At 48.1% G+C, this 21,730-nt stretch overlaps 1 protein-coding gene across 1 annotated transcript; it reads left to right on the forward strand.

Annotated features, from left to right (window-relative positions):
• The first annotated feature begins 2,463 nt into the window (after positions 1-2,463).
• On the forward strand, positions 2,464-12,216 carry DACT1 (dishevelled binding antagonist of beta catenin 1). Its single transcript, XM_063159732.1, has 4 exons — positions 2,464-2,820; positions 5,273-5,405; positions 7,030-7,185; positions 9,447-12,216. The coding sequence occupies exons 1-4, from the start codon at positions 2,464-2,466 to the stop codon at positions 11,306-11,308; spliced, it is 2,508 nt and encodes an 835-aa protein (XP_063015802.1). The 3' UTR covers positions 11,309-12,216.
• Positions 12,217-21,730: the final 9,514 nt, after the last annotated feature.

A 21,730-nucleotide genomic window follows, 5' to 3' on the forward strand; every position in this document is an offset into this window, starting at 1 on the left:
TCCAGCCTCCCCAGTCCCACTGCTTCCCAGGCATTTCACTCCTTCCTCTATGGGGAAAAAGCTCAGTTTCTCTCCATCAGATCCTCCTTCCCTTCCTCCTTGCTGATCCTATAACCACATGGTGAGCCTGGTTCACTCCAAGCTGTGTTCTCCCCTTGTGTGATGTAGGGAGTTGACTGTTCTGGCAGTTCCTGTGGTTCTTTTCCTTTCAGGAACTAATGCACTGTGAAGGATGAACACAGAAATGTCAGCAGAGAGTCCTGGAGACAGCACCTTGTACTCCTCAGAGTGAAAGAGGTGACTTGGGAGGGAGGAATCGGGCTGAAATCTACCAGATGATAAGTGGCAAAATCAAAAAAAATATCATTAAGACAGATTTCATTCCGCTGTATTTTATTTTGGAAGCAACATACACATTGTACAGCGCACAACAGCTCAGAAAGAGCTGAAATAGCTTTGCATAAATATTGCATGAAGCTTTTTGTGCAAACACATACAAGGCACAGAGCTATATGCAAAACCTGGCTACAAAGGGTGAAGGAAAATGTGGAAGCTTTTGCTTCCATATCTGGAGAGCTTCTGGTGCTCTTGGAAAAGTCACTCTGCATTGCAATACAAGTTTCAGCATCAACATGCTCAGGGATGCTGTGAGCCAAGATCCATGCAAGAAGGAAAGCCATGGAGCGGATTTTTAAGTCAGCATGGGTGGCCTAAATGCTGTGGGGCAGGGGTTGAACCTATTTCTGGGCCTTTTATGGGCACAGATACACAAAAGGAAGAGAGAGACAGAGGTCCAGCATGTGGCTTCTTTTTATTTCCAGTTTATCTTAGCAACCTCAGGTGAGCTGGGATGATGTGGAGAGACCCTTTGAAAAGTCACTCCCAATTCAAGCTAAAAGATGACCATAGATGTCCTGCACTGCCACAGCTGTGCACTGAAGCTGCAAAAAGAAACAGAGATGGCTTTACCTTCAACCATCCTCTGAGCACGTGCCCTCACCTGCATCTGGGCCAGGATTTGGGAGAGCTGGTTTTAAGCTGCAAGAAGTGGATGTCCTGTTTTGAAAGCACTTTACAGTGGTTTAAGAGGACTGTGAAGTAAAGGATTTTGCCAGCTGTGGCTCTCAGGACAAGGACCCACCAGGTATGGCACAGCGCTATGTGCTGTGTGCTGCAAACAGCAGGGCAGTGAGGAGACAAATTCCATCTGAGACCTTCCAGTACCACAAACATAATCTTTTCAGGGATAGTGAGAAAGAGCATTTCATTATGCTCATAATGTCCATGAGAGCTGCTGTACAGTGGGCTCACATCTTCCCAAACAAACCCCACATTGTGGAGGACTCGATGCTTGTTTCTTCCTCGTCCATTTTCTCCCCTTAGTACATGTCTGCAAGTCAATTTTCACTCTATTTTGAAACTAGCATTTTCCTTTTTTTTTCCCCTTCAGCATCTGCATTCCACTCTCCGCCTCTTTCCACCACATGCCCATTGAAAACCTAATTGCAGATCCTTTGCTGCAATTAGCCTGCGTGCTGCTGCAAAGTTCACTTCATTATGGCTTTTTTGGGCTGGTTTATTCACACAGGCTTTGAATCAACTGCTCACCAGTGCTTTGATCCCACTGCCCATGCCATGGTCAGCACCCCAGTGCAAGGACTTCCATGTTCTCCTCTGCTTTTTTCCACTTTTCTCTCTCCTTACACCCTCACCTCTTCATGCCTGGATTTTTTTCCCCCCAGATGCATCATTTTTGCTCCTGGTTTGGATATGTTGGTCTGTACAAGCAGCATTTGGCTTTAAACTGACAGAGGGCAGGTTTAGATTAGAAATTAGGAAGAAATTCTTCTCTGCGAGGGTGTGAGGCACAGGTTGCCCAGAGAAGGTGTGGATGCTCCATCCCTGGCAGTGTTCCAGGGATATTCAGTCTGGACGGAGCTTGGAGCAGCTAGTGGAGGTGTCCATGCCCATGGCACAGCGGGGTTGGAACGAGGTGGTTTTAATATCCCAACTCAAACCATTCTGCCATTCTATAATAAAAACTCCGTCATCACTCTGTGATCGTCCGTGACTACACCGCGCAGGGCTCCAGAGGTCACGGATGGAGTTTTTGGGAAGGTCAGCGGTTTGCACTCCCGCATCCCCCACCTTCCCGCACCCCGCGGCGAGCAGAGGGGAGAGGAGGAGGAGGAAGAAGATGAAGATGAAGAGCGAGGCGACCACGGGCGTGGAGCCGCGGCCGGGCGGGGAGGAAGGCGGGCGGGAAGGAGGGATGGAGGAGGGATGGAGGAGGGAGGGAGGCGGGCGGTGGGCGGGCGCGGGGCGGTGGCAGCCGGGGAAGCAGCCGGGCGCCCCGCGGACCATTCGCGCCCGGCGGCGGCGGCGGCGGCGGCATCGGCGCGGGGCTCGGCGCGGTGCCCCCGCGGGCAGGGCTGGCAGCGGCGGCCGCCCCCGTGCCCGGCGATGAAGGCGAGCCCCGTGGCGAGCGCCGCGGCGGCGGCGGGGCCGGGGCAGGCGGCGGGGGGAGCCGCGGGGGCGCCGCGGGAGCCCGATGCGCGCTGGCGGGAGAAGGGCGAAGCGGAGGCGGAGCGGCAGCGCACCCGGGAGCGGCTGGAGGCCACGCTGGCCGGGCTGGGCGAGCTGGAGTACCTGCGGCAGCGGCAGGAGCTGCTGGTGAAGAGCCTCCTGCTGCGGCGGCCGGCGGGAGCGGGGCCCGGGGCGCAGGGCGGCCGCGGGGAGCCGCCGGCAGAGGGGCCGCCGCCGCGGAGCCTGGAGGAGAAGTTCCTGGAGGAGAACATCCTCCTCCTGCGGAGGCAGCTGGTGAGCGGGGGCGGGGGGCGCCGCGGGATGCGAGTGGTGAACGCCGCGGGATGCGGGCGGGGAGCGCCGGGGATGCGGACGGGGAGCGCCGGGCGATGCGCGCCCCCTCGGTGCCCCCGTGCCGGTGTGACCCGCGGGTCCTGCCCATGTCTCTGTGACCCGCGGGTCCTGCCCTTATCGGTGTGACACGCGGGTCCTGCCCTTATCGGTGTGACCCGCGGGTGCTGCCCGTGTCGCTGTGACCCGCGGGTGTGCCCGTGTCGCTGTGACCCGCTCGGTGCCCCCGTGTCGCCGTGACCCGCGGGTGTGCCCGTGTCGCTGTGACTCCGCTGCTCGCGGAGAGCCGAGGAAGGAGCAGGGACGCCCCGCGGGCGGCACCCCCGGCCCGCTGTCACCCGGCACGGCGCGCAGGTGAGGGCGGGCCGGTGACAGCTCGGAGGTGGCCGGGTGGTGCCGGCGTTGTGCCGGGGGCCGCACGGTTCCCCTCGGGTCCCGGAGCCGGGCCGGCGGTGCCGCTTCCATTCATGGCAAGAGAGGCGCCGCCGTTGCCATGAATGGAAGTTGGGAGCCGGCTCCGGGTCCAGCCCCGGGAGGAGGCAGCGGGCGCTCGGGCACCGGCGGGATCGGGCCCGTGAGGAAGGGATGCTTTTGTTGGACGACGCGCTTTGGAGCTGGTGTGGGAAGAGATGGAGGGCGGCATGAAGCGGCAGATCATTTTTCAATGAAAATAGCGTACAGCTGTGCCTGGCGCTCTTTGTGCGCGGCTCAGCATTTGCTTTCACCCAGGGAGAAGTTGGATTGCGTGATTTATTTCCCTGATTTTTTCTTTTCCCCACCCCACCCCCCTTTTTCCTCCTTTCTTTTTTTTTTTTTTTTTTTTTTTTTTTTTTTTTTTTTTTCTTTTTATCCTTTTGGTTTAGTTAGGTTAGGGTTATTTCCTTTTTAAAAAGACAAAAATGATTTTTTTTTTTTCTTCTGAGAAGGGGCTGGCTGGCGGCCGAGAGCCGTAGTGAAGGACCACGGAATCATTACTCAAAAAAAAAAAAAAAAAAAAAAGTCGGAGATTTGTGGTAGCACTTTAATTTGTGCGCACTTGACATTGCAGATTGGAACCAGATGCGGTGCTGACTGGGGGAGGGGGCGCTGGTGGCAGTAGGTGGCGCAGCGAAGTCATCCCTTGAACCCATCACCTCCTCCAGCCTGGCTGCCAGCCAGCCCTGGCTCCCGCAGGAATGGGGGAGAAGGCTTGGGATCACCCCTTTGGTTCTCCAAAGGATGGCCTTAAACGCCAGCACGTCTTCAACCAGTGCTTGCTGGTGCTTTTAGCATTTGCTCTCCCTTTGCCCAAGGCCAGGCTGGACAGGGATCTGAGCAACTGGTCTAGTGGAAGGTGTCCCTGCCCATGGCAAGGAGGTTGGAACAAGGTGATCTCTAGCGTTCCTTCCAACCCAAACCCTTCTATGAACCTATGATTCTATGACTGGTTCACTCTATGGAAAAGATTATCCTGGATTTAATGGGTTCAGAACTAGTCCAGCTATGAGGATCAAAACTCATTGCAATGAATGTGTCAGAGCACCCCTGGGTACCAGTCAAATGATGCATTCAAAGAAACAAAAGTAGATGAACCTTCCTCCTGCCTCCTCCCCTTTCCCCAAAGCCAGAGCAATTAAAGGGTATGAAGCTGAACAGATGATGGATAAGCAGCATTATAATACACTGGGGGAAACTGATTGTGTTGACCATGGGTTAATGAGTGCCTTGCAAAATAATTTCTTATTGCTTATTTTATGCCATCAAATTACCTTCATAAATAGCCTTAAAATTCATCTCGCAGCAATTTCATACAATTATAATGGGAGAAGAGGAAGAATTACTCTTCCTTCCTGCTGCACTGCAAAACTAATAAAAGGGCTGTGATCCCAGCCCTGGGAATCTCCCTCTCTGCATGGTGGACTCTGAGCTCATCATGTGCAGCAGAACAAGGCGGTTCCCACACCACAGGCACTTGTTGGCAGAGCTGTTTGGTGCCATTGTGTGAGCAGATGTGATCTCTGAGTAACACCAGTGTGGTGGGGAACGTGCCCTGCTCGGCTGGCACGGCCATCCTTGCCCGTTCCATGGGCACAGGTCTGCTTGGGCCCTATCACACAATCCAGCTTTGTTCTTCCAGCTGTGGTCAGCACAGCCCGTTGGTCTTCCTGAGCTGTGGGACATGCTCCTCATGCAGAACTGGCTGGAACAGGCTGGGATGAAGTGCCTGCATAATTTTTCACTGAAGTATTTATCCAGAGCATCCATCTAAAATGTCAGGGCTTTGTTTGGTTTTTATATAAAAGAATAGCCATGAGGTGTTTCACAAGGCTTAGATAGAGAAGTCTGTTGGTCCTTGGGACCCCTTCCCATCTGCCCCACTGAAGGAGCTGATGTTCTTTGTCCTCTTCTTTTGCAGAACTGCTTGAGGAGGAGGGATGCTGGGTTATTAAATCAGTTGCAAGAGCTGGATAAGCAAATAAGTGATCTCCGCCTGGACGTGGAGAAAACGACAGATGAGCACCTGGAGACAGACAGTCGTCCAAGTTCAGGTAAGGGCAGTGCTCAGCAAAATCCAGCCTCCCCTGGGACCTGGAATTAAACTGGCTGTAGATTTTAGTGCTGGAGTTTTCAGTACTGCAGCAGTAAATGTCTACATCTTGTTCACACTCTGATGATAATTAATCCCTACTAACAGAGTTCAGTGACCACTAAAAAGGCTGCTGGTTGCTTCTTTCAGAGGAGCATTTCAAGTTTAATTAGATTTTTAGTGTTTGGGGCATTTGTTTTTTCAAGGCCATCCTCACATTAGTTCGAAAAGTTCCAATTGTCATGTATTTAAGGGAGGAGGCTGAAGGAAAAATGGTGAAAAGAAGCACCATTATCAGGAGGAGGCTATCAAAAGTGGTCATACAGCCAGAAAGGAGCATGGAATCAAACATTTTCATCCCCCATATATTGAATTTCATCTCATTCTAACTGTGTTGAAGCCAGTAAGTGGTATTTAACTATGGGGAGCCTTTCCTAGAGGCCCCTAGACCTGTTCTGAACACACCAAAAAGTGGAGAATCCTCCAATTAGCAATGGTTAAAGCCATTGCTAATTTCTAGTCTGCATCTGACTTGTTCCAGCACTGATATTTTTATATCCTTTTCTCCCCTGAAGAAAGGTTTTTTTCTAATAGCCAGCTTTTCCTCCTCTTGGAGGTGCTATACATTATAATTCTGGCTTTCATTTGATGAGCTAAACAGGTCAAGTTCTTGAAGTCATTCATTTTAAGGCATTTTTCCAAGCTCCTAAATAGCTTGGTGGCCTCCTTCCAATTTTTTAGCTTTGTTTTATGCATGCTGGATTCAAGGACTGGGCTCACCGTTCCAGTGTTTCTTACCAGGGCCATGTAGACTGCTGAAGTCATTTCCCTGCTGCTATTCATTTGCCTCTTTGTACATCCAACAATCTCATTAGCTTTTTTTTTTTTTTTTTTTTTGCCATATCATTAAGCTTGATTAAGCTGCTTTTCCACGCTGACTAAGCCCTTTCCAAGATTATTGTTTTCCAGGATGCATCCCCATTCTGTAGGCATGCTCTGCATTCCTTACTCCTAAATGAACAATTTAAATTTTGGTTGTGGTATGTCATTTTTCCTTGAGTAGTCCCAGTTTACCAGGAAATTAAATTTGCTGCATCTGCACATTATTTACCATTTTTCTTTTTTCTTGTAATCCACAAATATCATGTTTATCTCCAGAACTTTGAGGAAAGTAATGGATATCATTGGGCCCAACACTTTTATAGTTAAGTAATAGTTGGAGAGTCTGGCTTGGAAGTATAACACTCTATTAAATGAGTGAGCTGCCAAACACAGCCCGGATCCTTGTTGCTAAAATCTGAAAATCCCTGAAAGGGTTAGAACCCCAACCCTTGTAAAGTTTTAAAAAAAATGCATATGCTAAGATAAGTTCTGCTGTTTTAAGTGCTTTACTTTTAAACAAAGCAAATTCATGGCACTAAGGATATTACTAAATTGTTGGCTGTTTTTGGGGTGACTGAATGAAATCCCATAACTACTTGTTAGAGCAAGCCAACTCAAACACCAGCTTGACTGACTTTCTAGGGACACAAATAGTAACTTTGTGTAGACATAACTAATATAAATCCAAACTCTTATTTTTATAGGGTTTTATGAGCTGAGTGATGGAGCTTCTGGATCGCTTTCCAATTCATCTAACTCTGTCTTCAGTGAGTGTTTATCCAGTTGCCATTCTAGCACTTGCTTTTGCAGCCCTTTGGAGGCAACACTGAATATCTCAGATGGACGCCCTAAATCTGCAGGTATAGTAAAAGCAGGTGGAATACATCATACTCCAGGAGGTGGCTTTGGCTTTGGAAATACTGCCTCAGGAGTACCTGGGTTGGATTAACCCTTCTTCCTTTCATGTGCCATACAATGCTCTGAAAAGATCCCAGTGCCTCTCACGTACATGGGTCATGAGGCAGGACTGTTTGCCCTCCACTGCTCCAGCTTTGCACATGAATTTGTCACTCTAAACACATAAAAATGGCATGTGAAGATCTGGCAGCTGCTCTACCCAGCAGAGGGCAGTGGTACCTGTACACAGAAACACATCAGTCAGCTGATTTCTCTTTCTTTAGAAAAGCATTTTTAGTGAATAGCAATAATTAACAATAGCTCTTAGCCATGTCAGCATTAAAGTCACAGAGGAAGGAGCTGGCTACAGGTTTTAGGGGGTCAGGGCACATGTTTTTAGTAGTCATTTTGTCAATTCTGATGGTCCTTGACCCTGGGTGAGCATGGTGAGGTGTATTCTTCATTTATATAGACATCATGAACAGGCCAGGTACATTTTGTCTCTTGTGCAGAGACCAGTCTGAAGATGCAAGCCTTGATTTGTGATATGGTTCAATAGGAAGGCCTCCTCTGTTCTCCAGAAGAGACTCTTCAATGGGGCTGCTGTGATCCAGTGTTACTGACTGCAGAGCTTTTCAAAAGCTTTAGCTCATTCTGGCGTGGGGAGGATGATTCCAACCACAGCATTTCCACTTTGCATTCTGCTCCTTAAGGTTACCTTATAGTGATTTGTTGTGAATCAAGGACAGAATAATTCATGCTCTTGTGTTTCTGAATTGGGAAAATGCAGCCTGGAATACATTCATTCTGAGATGCTGACAAGTCCTCTAAGTTTTCCTGTGAGCAGCTCGAGGTAATTTAATGCTCCCTGTTGTAAAGTATATGTGATCTTCATGTGCCATACATTAAAACAAGAAAAAACACACACACACAAGGAATTCCAGCTGATTGCATTGCTGTTTTTCTGTATACATCACAAAAACGTATACCTCTCATTATTCATGCAGTCTCACTTTCAGGGATGAAATTTCACAAACTGACAAATTTCAAAAATGCCTTTTTGTCAACATTCCTTGAAGCCAACATAGAATTTAGGCGATGTAGGAAAACTGAGAGGTGATCTGGAGGAAGTTTATGCTCTTAACTTCCCTGTTCATCCTCTCCTGCTCACACAGGAACATCATCTCTATCAGCAAATTTCATCAATGCCCATGAGACCTCTTTGAAATAAGCCTTAGATAAGTGATGAGCATTGAGCATTCCAGTCAGAGTACCCTGGCTGAAGTTTCCAGCCCAAGGGCAGAAAACAGGACTGGCAGAGGATCACTTAGATTGTACCCCTACCCAAGAAGACAGAGGCAACTTTAGCTTAAAAAATAATAGTAATCTTAGGTGTTTGGGTGGAAGCCCTGCTCTTAAGGTCGCTTACCTCTCTAGTAAGCTCCTTAGCCAGTAACTAGCCATTAAATCTGACTCATGCATCGTGAAATGCACTGGATTTCTCTGGCAGAACTCTCTTTGCAGAGCCAAGGCTAGGATGTCAGCTGGATTGACCTGCACTCCTTGTGTGAAAACACGTTTCCCACTCTTTAACCCCTTATCACTCAAAAGGAGCACCTGTTAGTACTATTAGCATTGCTATAAATAGTATTATAATAATAGTAGTAACAATAATAAAAACAACAATAACATTAAGTCTGGATTTTTTTTCCTGACCTGAGACATGCTTGAAAGAATCCAGAAGTGAAATTTGTCAATAAGCTACAAGAATTAATTGTTCTCTTGTCTGTATTTTTTATGTTTCTCTTTGGATTTAAAATTTATATATGCTGAGGCCTGCAGAGTTTCACAGGTGACTGTGTAACAAATAAGAGACCCTTGCAGACTTCTGGGTGGCTTGAAAGGAAGATAGGAAGATCTTAACAACCTGGGCACAGGTTTGAAACCAATGTACACATTCTCATTAGGGCTGTGATTTTTATTGTTTTAACCATGTTGTCCTTGTGGGGTAAATCCCACATGGATGCAGTGACAGGGAGACCCACAGAAGGATAGTGCTGCTTTTTGTGTTGCTTGAACAGCATCCCTGGTGGCAAAATTGCTGCTGCTGTAATTAAAGCTTTGCACTGTGTGCCTAGATGGACCGGTGTCCTTGGCAGCACATTAAAAACGTAGCACAGCTGTCCCTGGCAGGCTCTCTAAACTCTCCTAAAATGCCTTTCAGATCTCATAGGCTGGATGGACTATAATAAGGAAGGCCAGCATGAGGACCAGACCGCAGGCTCTGTCTGTCGCTCTTTATCCACACCGCACTCAAATTCCCTCGATGTCGTTGCAGATGTTCATCCCAAGTACCAGTGCGATCTGGTGTCTAAAAACGGGAACGACATCTACCGCTACCCCAGCCCGCTCCACGCCGTGGCTGTGCAGAGCCCCATGTTCCTCCTTCCCGTGACTGAGAACCCCCAGCAAGAAGAGGAGAGGCTCCCTTGCGATCTGAGCGACGTTTGCACCCCATCCGAAACAGACTCGGGACAATCCGCCAGCGCCTTCCCCACGCAGAGCTCCTGGCCGGCTCCGTGCCCTTCCACCAGCAAGAGGATAGACAGCTACATCTTAAGCCTGGTTCAGAAAAAGACTCACGCAGTAAGGACTAACAAACCCCGGACGAGTCTCAACGCCGATGCTGCCAAAGGGATCTTGAGGCACGGGAGCATGTGTGTCCGGCAGCCGGCAGCAATGGTGGCCCACGGCAATGTGGTGAACCTGAAGAGCTCCAAGGCGGTGGTGTGTTTGCCTCCTGGTGGGGCTCCTGCTCCGGACCACACAGCTCCCTCCCCATTAAAGCAGAGGCCAAGGGAGCCGGCTGGGGAGCAGGTGGAGAGTAGGAAGGCCCCTTTGCCAGCAGCTTTCCCACCCAGCACAACAGCAGAGCTCCAGAGCAAGCACCTGCCACGGGGCGCCAAACCAGCACCGCTGGAGCTGGGCCGGAACACGGTGGGCACAGCCGGGGATGGCCCCAAGGAGAACGGCCAGCTCTTTGCTGCATCTCCCAAAGACACCCCAGGGAAGCCGGTGGTGCTGCAGCCAGAGAACAGGGTCAGCCAGCCTCCCAAAAAGATCCTGTTGAAGAGCAGCTTGCAGGCCGCTCGCTCCTCGTCACCGGCTGTGGAGGAGAGGCCCGCGCTGGATTTCAAAAGCGAGGGCTCTTCCTCGCAGAGCCTGGATGATGGGCTGCTGGTGAACGCCCAGTACATCCCGGCCCAGCAGCAGAGCATGAAGCTTCACAAAGGCACCCGCAACGTCAAGATTTTGAAAAGCTCTGCGTTGAAACACAGGTCCCACCTTGCCAACGGGGTGGAAAACAGCTCACAGACCTTGAGGGAGAAAGCCAAACTGGTCGGCAAGAAGTGCCGCTTCCCCGAGGAGTTGGATACAAATAAGAAACTGAAAAAGCCCTCGTCGCGGGGGAAGAGAGGCGGCGGCCTGCCGCTGGAGCCGAGCCTCCCGGGCCGGCAGGCCGGCCTGCACAGATCCGCCCTCCGCTCCCACGGGCACGGCCGGGAGGTCGTGGTAGCCAAGCCCAAACACAAGCGTGCCGACTACCGCCGCTGGAAGTCCTCGGCGGAGATCTCCTACGAGGAGGCCCTGCGAAGGGCGAGGAGGAACCGGCGGGAGGGCGTGGGGGTCTACTCACAGGTGCCCCTGCCCTACGTCAGCCCCTACGCCTACGTGGCCAGCGACTCGGAGTACTCGGCCGAGTGCGAGTCCTTGTTCCACTCCACTGTGGTGGACACGAGCGAGGACGAGCAGAGCAACTACACCACGAACTGCTTTGGAGACAGTGAGTCAAGCCTGAGCGAGGTGGAGTTTGTAGGGGAGAGCACGACCACCAGTGACTCTGATGAGAGCGGGGGCCTGATTTGGTCCCAGTTTGTCCAGACGCTCCCCATCCAAACAGTCACGGCACCAGAGCTGCATGAAAATGCGGCCAAGGCCTTTGTCAAAATCAAAGCCTCCCATAACCTCAAGAAGAAGATCCTCCGCTTTCGGTCAGGCTCCCTCAAGCTCATGACGACCGTCTAGTGAGGTGACTTGGTGGAATGTATCTGCTTCTGCTTTTGGAAGCAAGGTGCTTTTTTTTTGTACATATTTCCACAGATTTTTTTTTTTTTAATACAAATATTTAAAACTTAAGGTAAATTATGTCACTTGTCTTCAGAACTTGGGTGGATACTAGTGCCTTTTATGTGGAAATAAAAGACCGTTACACTTGTTTAAAAAAACCCAACAACACAACACTGCCATTTCAGTGGTGAACAGCCTCCAGCGCATGGTGTCAGAAGGCTTTGAGAAAAGGCTAAAATGTTTCTGGGAATGGATCTTCCTTGCCTAGTTTTTCCAGTTCTGGGTCTTATACAGGATATCGACAGCTTAAGGTCATAAGTTTTTAGGGAATAAAGGGGAGGGAGTGAAGGTGTTTCTTAATGTTTTTGCTTGTCCCTTTCTGCTGCTGCTGTTGCCACATCTTGAACTTTTTCCTTCTGGTACTCTGGTCTGTTTTTTTTTTCTTTTCTTGTTGATTCTCTTCTTGAAACTCACTCCTGTCCTCCCCCAGCCTTCCCCCACCAGGAAAGGGCTCCTGTTCAATCTGTCTCCAAGGTTAAGTCGCCTTCTCTAGAGTGCACTCTGCTCCGATCTCCTGGGAGTCCCACTGCAGATGGTGGTGATGTCCAGAGTAAACTGCAGCTGGAGCAGCTGACCAAGGCTTAGTAACTTCATTATATTGTGTAAAACTGCTTTTGAAAAAGAAAAAAAAACCCATATGCATGTCATGTGCATGAGTTATCAGTAGTTTTAATATTCCTGTTGATGTCAAATTTACTGTACATCATCAATGGCTGTTTTTATATATATATATATATATATCATTGTGTAAATTAATATAACACATCATATGCTGTAATAAACAGTCTGTTTTAATACTTTTTAAAGTTTGTTACGTTGGTGCAGAACCAATCAGTGCTTTTATATTGATGTTGTCACCACTTAGATCCCTCCTGATGTGACCTGATAACGTTCCTTGCATTCAGCCATGCAGGAAAAGGGGCAAGTTTAAAATGCTGCTGTGGATATGACTTGTGCTTTGAGGGAATTGGCTTGTCACGGCTTCTCTTGTTCTTCTCATAGCTTGCATTTTTCCAAGGGCAAGGTGGGATTTAGGAGCTCAGAGGCATCTTCAGGTTGTTGCTGACGGGCAGCTCATGTTTCAGAGCAGATGGAAGTATAACATTAATCCTGCTCTCTGTCTGGGTGCTTGCAGACTTTGGTTGGTACAACACGGGGACAGATGGTTGGTTTCTGTAACCAAATCGATCTGTGGGACACAACAGGTGTCCCCATGGAATGTCCAGTAAGTGAATCCCCCAGAGCTGTGTGCTCTGGGAGCTGTGCTGGGTGCAGGAGAGCACAGGCTGCCTGTCCATGGTGCCCTCTGTGGCTTTGGCTGTTGGCTCTGTTACAGCCCTAGCAGGGTCATGGAAGGTGACAATTGGGTCCCCCACTGGTCTCTGTCTCGTTCCCTTGGGACTGGATAGGAATCTGGCAGCAAAGGAGAAAGGAGCCCTCCATAGGCAGCACTGCTTCCATTCACAAAAACCTTTGGAGCTGCCTGGTGGGAAGGTTGGAGGTTTTGGGCAGCTTGAGCTGTTTGCTGCAGGTTCATCTTCTGCTTTGGCATCCACAAAGCAATGGACAAACAACTGGAGTGGGTGCTGTGGCTGGTGTGGATATGTGGGATAAGTGTGCAGCCTGTCCATATATCAGGGATATGAGTGCAGCCTGTCCATTCCACAGCAAGGTCTGAGCAGAGCTCTCCTTTGTGGCTCCTCTGTGTCCTTCCTGCTGTCATGCACCTGAAAGGCAGAGCAGGTTTTTTTTCCCCCATATGTCCTTCCATCATGAATATGGAAAGGAAGGATCCATTCAGAATTCAACATCTCAGGTAGCAGCTTCTGAGACAGTGGGAACACTTTTCCTAAGAGGCACATTTTGTTTTTTAATCTGTGGTGTAGTAAATCCCTATTTATAATGTTGCATATTATTATTTTCTGATTTGTGGTTTGTTTGTTTTTTTTATTTTTACAAGGAGTGGAAAATCAGTTTCTATAAGAGTTTTGCAGTAGATCACCAGGCTGTGGATCCAGTGACCCAGAAAGTCCTTGCACTTCCACCTCCCATGAAACAGCAAAAGCTGTAACACCCCTTATTTGCTCATAACTCTCCTATTACTTTATACATGGAAAGGCAGCCTGTTTATATATATATATATATATATATATATATATAAAAATGAAAAAAAATTATATATTGGCTTAGAATAATTCACCCAGAAACTGCTGGACAAAGGCTGCCACTACAGAGAGGGGAGAAAAGTAATGTTTGCTGTTAAATATGGCATTACTAAGCTAAGCAACAGCTTAAAGCCATCCCATTAATGGGTGTTATATCAAACAAAGGGAATATCTTGTGGAAGCTGGTAGTTTCTTTCCTAGAATATCTCTTAATCATGCCACATAATCTCTCTTTGAGTGAGAGAAACATGAACAAATCCCTGTAAATCTCCTCAAAGGTGTGGGAGAGCAGCAGAGAGGGTCCTCAGCCATGCACTCTCTCTGGCTGTAAAGGAGCTGCTGGTGGAAAGACAAACCAATGCCCAGTGGCATTGGGATGATGAGTTTCTAATTGCAGTGCTGTAGCAGAATGCCTTGTACCAGGTGAGGGAGGCTGGCTTTCAAAAGTGAGCTGCTGAATGGTTTCTTTTCAGATAATTGAGTAAAAAAAGAAAATAAAATAACTGCCTAAATATCACTAAGGCAGTATCCACTGCAGCCACTGTATTCTGCAGTTCTCTTGTTGAATAGCTTAATACCAGGCTTGGAAATGGGCTGATGGTATCTCCCTCTTAATTGCATCTGAGTCTTTTCAGTTTGGGGAAGGAATTTTCCTTCTCTTATGTGATTTAGGTAAGCATCCAGAATCCTTTATCCAGGTCCAGTTTTTTTTTCTATCAACACCCACCCTCCTCCTTTTTTTCTTCTTTTTTTTCTTTTTTTTTAATAACAGATCTTAACAGTGCTGGAAAAGTACTTGATATGGTCCCAATACACAGGACACATTCTCATCTCTGGTTCTGATTTAGGAAACACATCTGAGTTAGTAAGTTTCTGCAACGTTAGGTTGAAAAACATCTGCTGGTCTTGGAGACCAGTTGAATTTGGCACTTCTTTAAGCTACCTGGCTTTCCAGTGTATTTTTCATGATGTTCACTTTTTAATTATCCCCAGTGTTCGTGGTTGTTTTTGGGAGTCTGAAGCGGGAACGTTTCATTGCACTGGGAGCTGTTTCAAGGTGGGGGTAGGTGGTAGAGGGGAGTTTTGGGATTAGTGTGCTCCTTATGTGCACAGGAGCATAAAGGAACACGAGCAGAGCCCTTTGAGCTGGATTCCTTGTGGTTCAGATAATGCAGTGTTTCTGCACACCTCTGGAACACCATCACTCCCACTGAGGGAATCAGCACCACACTCTGAGGGGATGAGCATGTCCCTGGGCTGTCTGCCTTCCAGCAGCCTTTCTGGGTCTTTCCTCTGCTTCCTCACCCCAGCCACCAGCCCTGGGTCAGCAAATAAAGAACCAGGCTGTGTCTGGTGTGTGTGGGGTCAGGGAGAGGCTCTGGCCTGGTGCCCAGACGTCCCAACTGCGTGGGGCCCCTGCTGTGGATGTCCTGCTTTCCATGAGAAAGCCAATGTGCCTGTGGAGCAAGCACTCACACAGCTGGCTCTGAGGGAAGGGAGGAGTGGAGAGTCCCATGAATAGAGTGGTCTGATCCTGGTTCATCTGCATTTCCAGAACAGGTGGGAAGAGGAGGTGTTTCAGCCTAACACCTCGCTCAGTAAATTAGACTGCACTGAATGGAGTCCTCCCAGGGATTCTGCCTCATTTCTTCCAGAAAACCATCTGACCAAGTCCTGTGGGAACTGGGGACAAGAGATGAGCTTCCATTCCCCAGGTCTGGGTTTGGCCTTCCACAGCACAGCCCCTGCCTGCAGAGAGCCTGTAGGTCCCTGCCCTCTGCAGCTTTCCTGGTCCTGGGGCTTTAGCAGGAATCTGTGCATCCCTCCCTTTCTGCTTTTCTCATGGCTTGGGGTTCATGCTGGATAAGCACTGAAAACAGATTCTCCACAGCAATCCCGTGCCTTCAGTAACCCCAGATCTGTTTGTTGGCTCAGAAGAAGGTCAGGCACTCCTCAGGTGGCAGCCAGCAAAGCCATCCCTGAGGGACCTGCACCCCTTCCTATCACAAAGGGCAGCAAAGGCTTTGATGAGCAGTGGTGGCCCCTTGGCAGGTGACTCACCATGCTGGGCATGGCTTTCCCCAGGCACATGGTTCATCTTACAAGAGGGAACAATGACATTTTTAAGAAAGCAAAAACACTAAATATTTTTAATAGCTAACTTCAGAGTATGTACCTTTGGCCAACAAAAATCATTATGACTGAGCTGCTAATACAAAAAACTGAACCTTTCTCAGTTTAACATTAGAGAAGGAAAACTGTGGTGAGAAACAATTGATGCTGGAGCATGTCCAGAGAAAGGTAATGGAATGGATTAAAAGACTGGATTAGAGCAGAAATATTGAGAGAGGTGGCTGAGGGGGTTGGGAGCCTCAGCCTGGAGAAAAGGAGGCTTAGGGGAGACCTTATCACCCTCTACCGCTCCCTGAAAGCAAGGTGGAGCCAGGTGGGGTCGATCTCTTCTCCCAGTTAACAAGCAATATGACATGAGGAAATGGCCTCAAGTTGCACCAGGGGAGGTTTGGATTGGATATTAGGAGAAAATTCTTCACTGAGAGGATGTTCAGGCAGTAGAACAAGCATCCCAGGGAAGTGGTGGAGTCACCATCCCTGGAAGTGTTCAAAAAGTGGCACTTGGGGACTTAATTTAATGGTGAACAAGATGGTGCTTGAGTTAAGAGTTAGGCTTGATCTTAGAGGTCCTTTCCAACCTTAACTGTTCTATGATTCTATGAGTTGCTTTGGGGTTTGAAAATTGTCACAGTTCTGGAATGAGGGGAGATACATGAAAACCAGGGGGATCTATTTAAAAGGGATACTAGAAAGTGCTTTTTTACACAGCAGGGAATTTGTTTCTGCTGGAAATAGTGAGATGGATGTAACATCAGCAAGTTCAGAGGGAAAGAGAAGGTAGGGATGGATGTGCTCTATCAATGATTCTGGATGCCAGGAAGAGTGTGAGGTGACTGGACTGCAAACAGTGGCCAGGCTTGTGTGCTCCTCCTCAAGACTGTCTTTTCCTGCAGCTGCTGAAGCACCATTAGCTGGGGGAGATGCACCATCCTGCTGACCCAGCAGACCATTTCTTGTGCTCCTCTGATCTTGAAGTAACTAATGGGAGTTGTCTATGCAATTGAATTTTCCTCACTCTAATATTTATTAGTCTTTTGCCCTCCCAACTTCTGCTGAAGGCCAGTTTTGCATTGCTTTGCCAAGAAGTTCACTTTCCACGCTTGGCTGATGGTGACATGCATTTATTCAGGCTGTGGACACGTGGTTTTGGTCACTCTTGTCCTCTGGCACAATAAATTCATCCACCCTTTCAGGCAGGCACTCTAAATCCTCTGTTAGGGTGAACATCATCCCCTGTACCACAAATACAGTTATGGACACAACCCATGTGTGTTCCTCATGACTTCAGTCCTTAATGAATCTACCTTGGGAGTCACTGTTGGGCAGCAATTTTACACCCTGCATTTGCTTATAAACTGCAGGAAAATCTGGTGACAAAACAAATGAACCATCCTAGAGCCTGAGTGCCTCCACTGCTCTTTGCCTTGGGAATTTGCTGTCCTTGGGGAGTTTTTCTCTTCATCTGACTGTGTCTCCACTTGTGCCTTGGTTTGGAGCAACAGAGCAGGCTGGAAGTGTGCACCATGGTCATCTCCACTTGACCAGTGTTGGTTGGGGCAGCAGAGCAGTTTTGGAGCATGTTGGTAGAACACTGACCACGGCAGGCCAAATGTGCTTCCCCTTGAGCAGGATCTGGGGATCTGACCCAGTGATGGCTGCCTGGAATAGCTTCCAGTCAAAAAATATGGACAGGCTTGGTCCAAATGACATTGGGGACCAGACTAAGTCCGGGCTGAAGTAAACTTTGTACATTGTTCTTGTGGGGCCCTCGGTTTGTGGGGACCTGAGTTTGGATCTGCTCCTTTCACTCCTTTCATGCTGTGTGACTTTTGGATGTAAACAGAGCCTCTCTCTCAGTTAATGGCCTTTGTTTCCATACTGTATTCCTTTAAGATCAATAAAGTATATTAATATTAGCAACTTTATTTCACAGAGCCAAGCTCTGAAAATCTGGATTTTGTTTTTTTTTTAAAGGAGTTGTAAGTCCTGGGAACTACGACTTCCTTGACAATACTGAAGGAAAACCCGTATGACTTGGACTCTGACCTCGTGATGGGGTTCATGCCATCAGGCTTTGGAAGTAAATTGTTTTATCCTCCCTTTAAAAGGTCAAGTCTTCTGTGGTCAAGGGGCAGGAAGCTGGAAAATTTGCAACCTGTTGAAAAATGTGTTCTCTGTGTCTCCTTATGAGCTTCATGGCCTCAGAAATGAGATTTTCCCAAAGAGGGGAGGTATGAGGTACAGGTAGGAGAAGGACCTAATCAATCTTAATCTCTGAAGTGCTCATGCAGTAAGTGTTTAAGCATGTGATTAAGCCCATTCTTACTCAGCCAAGCATTTCAGCACACGCTTTGGGGTGAGTTAAGCATGTGCTGAGGAATGCTGGATCAAGGTCACTAAGCTTTCCAAGAGTTCCATGCCTGTTTGTACAAACTGTCCAAATGGCTTCTTTTGGCTCATGTTGGAAGGAATTCCCTGCTCTTCCTTAAAATCCAAACTGAAATTCCAGTTTCACCAGCCACGAATTGGATTCAAACTGTTAATTTCAATTTGGGAGAAGCAGTACCTTGAGTCCTTGATTTAAGCAGTAATAGCAAGGAGAGCTTTTAAAGGAAGAAATTAATTTTGTTGTATTTGAGAACACAGACTTAAACCATTTCAATTATCTGTATAAATATGCTTTGTGCTCTGTATCAGTAGCAGGACTTTGTGTAAACCCTGGGAATGGCACTTGGGAAGGGACAGAATGACCCTTTCTGTATCCACTCCCTTCTCTTCCCTTGGATGCCCAGGTAGAGCTGGGAAAATGAGGCAAGAACAAACACCAAATGTGGAGGGTCTGGAGCCCCACTCATTCATCTGCCTGGCTAATCCAACTTTAATCCCAGTCTCAGGCAGTGAGATTAGCAAAACAGCAGGATCTCTGGGCTGGAGAGCAGAATGAGAAAGCAGAGAGGGTAACTTTGCCTGGCTTCAAAGGAAAGGTGCAGTGTAACTGAGCAAGCAGTGGAGGCAAGGGAATGCTCAGAGGTTTGCCTTCTCTTCCCAGACACATTATTTACAGTGGCTTGGTTTCCTTTTGGAAGGGCCCTCTGTAAAAGGAGACGTTCCCAGCCTTTCTGAGGGTTAGACCTGTATCACATTGCAGTTTTCTTTCCTGGCCTCTTGACTGACATGATTTCCTGGAGTTGCTCTCCTCTAGGGAAGGTGAACTCAGGAAAGAGTAGGTGTTTGCTAAAAATCCAGAGTCTTGGAAAGCAGAATCATGGTGATGGTCTCCTCGTTCTGGACCTAAGGTCAGTCCTCAGTGCTGCATCATTCTCTTTATCTCCCAGTCCAGGGCAAGGGCTGGGAAAGGAGTGGGAGAGGAAATCCACGAGGTTTGATAAGAGAGAGGTCTGTAAATCCTGTTGGAGCAGCTTGCAGAGGAGCACAGGAGCTGTGCCAGGAGCAGCCATCCCACCTGGTGGGCAGGGAGGTCAAGGGCAGTGCTGGCCACTGACCTGGATTTCCTGATCCCTGCCTTTGCTTAAGCCACCTTCCTGCCCCCAGGCCACAGCAGACAGCGTGCTCATCCTGCTAAGTGTTTCCTTTACTGCTTTTTTTTGTTCCTTGTGAAATAAATTGTGGCTTGGCATTAAAGCCTGAGTGCTGAATGAAAGTGAAGTTCTGGCTTGTTTCTCCTGTCAAACACCTCATGAGAGTGTTTTCCTTGATGTTCAGTTGCTTGGAAGGAAGAGATGTGATCCTCTTCTCATCTGCAACACATCCATGTTTTTTTACAGGTGTCTTCTGAGTGATTTGTGTGGCACAACAAACCCATGGAGGTATCACATCACTGTCTTCAACACTCTGGGAGCAGCCCTATTGCTGCACAATCCACAGCTACCCCAAAGTATTTTTCTCTGACAGGAATATTGGGATTGAGAGGTTTGGATCTGACTGATCCCACCTGAAGCCCATCAGGGTTTAGGGTGAAGATGTTCATGCAGGGAGAGGAGGAAGCACACTCAGAAGTGTTTATTATTGCTGTTAAGTGACAAGCTCCCTTTCCTTCCCCTCCCCTTCCCTGCCACGGAGATAGGGATCTCTGCTGTGGTTCCTGCTGCTTTCTTTTTCCTGTGTTGATCCATGGTGAGACTTGCTGCCTTTGAAGGATGGTCTGAGCCCTGAGAGAGGCTTTTATTGCTGAGCCACTGACATTTGATTCAGAGCATGTGTCTTCCCCTGGGCCCATTGCAGATGCCCACTATCACCCTGGGTAAGTTGCTTGGGCTCATGAAGATGGTAATTATTCATTACAGAAATATGAAACAAACAATTAATTTCCTATTTAACAACAAATAAAAAGGCAAGTGGAGAGCTGTGTTTTCTTTCTGTTGTGTTCCCACCCTTTATTAGCTACTCAACACAAGCATCATAATATGGACAGGAAACACAGCAAAGTAAAAATAATAAATCACCCTCCCTAAATGTATATCAGAGTTAATGGATTTGTGTGAGGCAAGGAAACAAAAGGCCTTTTGTCCTGCCAAAAGATCCTGACTGACATTAATCTAAAAACCAAAATAATTTAAATATCTACAGCAAGGATTTACATATCTACAGCAAGGAGAGATGGCAAAATGGACAAGTGTCCCTGTGCTAGAAGCTGCTTCCTCTGGCTGCTGGATCCAGTCCTGTTCCTGTTGCCTGATTCTGAGCCCGTTTTCTTGGTGGTCAGGGCTGCTTTCAGAAACTGCCTCTGGTGCACTGATGAAAAGGCCAGTTTGGTGAGTAAACATCCTAATAAGCAGGCCCTGGCAGATGGTTTGTTGCTCAAGCCCTACATAACCCTTCAGCTGGTGTCAGTGTCTCCCACAGATGTTTCCCAGGAGAACTTCCCCATGGTGTGCTCGGGAGATCTCGGCTTTCCCAGCACGTCGGCTGCATCCCAAGGAGGAGCCTCAGTGCTTGTTCCACACATTGCAGGTATGTCCTGGGAACAACAGGCTCCCAGAAATGTGTTTCTCACACTGTAGATAAATTTAGGCTCCCAGGCTAAACAGGGTGAGCAAAGGTGCCTGGGCACAGTGATGCTGCTATTGTCATTTGGTCCATGAGCAGTGAGAAATGTTTGGTGTTACATGAAGCAGAACAAGACACTTTTAAGTATCTTTCAGCCCCTTTTGTTTTGGTATTGCTTCACATCAATCTTTCCAGAATCTGTCCCTGTATTTTCTAGCAAATCAGAGAATAAATGTCATTTAGGCAGTGATTTGTCCAAGTGGATCTCTTCTTTTTGCCCCATTTCCTTTGTCTGAGTATGCTGAACTGTTCTAAGCCCCACAACACTGTAGTTACAATATCAGGTGTGCAGTCCTCAGGCAGATCAAGCGTTTCCATTAGATGGAAAAATACAGAGATTTTACCTCATTCTCCTCCCATGGTGAGCTCATGGGACTGTAAGATTGTTCATATCATCTGTCTTCCAGAGCAGATAATTTAGATTTGGCTGATTTGTATATCCCTGCAATGTTCCTGGTGGGCTGTACAGGATGTACAAATCTCTGCCCCTGACCTGAGAGCAGCTGGAACTGGACTGATGTGAGAGGAAAATGAGCTGTCCTGGGAGGGTGTCTGCTAGGAAGGGGCTTAAATAGCAGATTATGGTTTGGGAAAAAGTTTAGTTTTGATGAAACTAGGCTGAATTCCTGCCAAAGTAGAGCAGAACACAAGCAGGTAGAAATTCTGCAGAAGGGAATAGTGCAGCAGCTTGCACTGTGAGTTGTCTCAAGAGCTGATCCACGGATCTCTCAGCCTCTCCACTGGGTTTCTTGGGTTCTTCATCTGGATGCTCTGGTGTTTCCTGCCTGAGATGGTCCAATGTCTGGGACACCCCAAGATGAGAAGTGTGGGAGCACTGAAATCCCCTCTTGCTAAGCAGCCCTATTTGGCAGCAGGCTGCCCCAGGGCCCTGGAAACCTGAACGCTGGAGGAACCAGATGGGTGACCAGGCAGGAAACTCAGCAGGTTTCTGATG

This window comes from Melospiza melodia, chromosome 6, assembly GCF_035770615.1.
Source record: "Melospiza melodia melodia isolate bMelMel2 chromosome 6, bMelMel2.pri, whole genome shotgun sequence".
NCBI classification, from domain to species: domain Eukaryota; kingdom Metazoa; phylum Chordata; class Aves; order Passeriformes; family Passerellidae; genus Melospiza; species Melospiza melodia.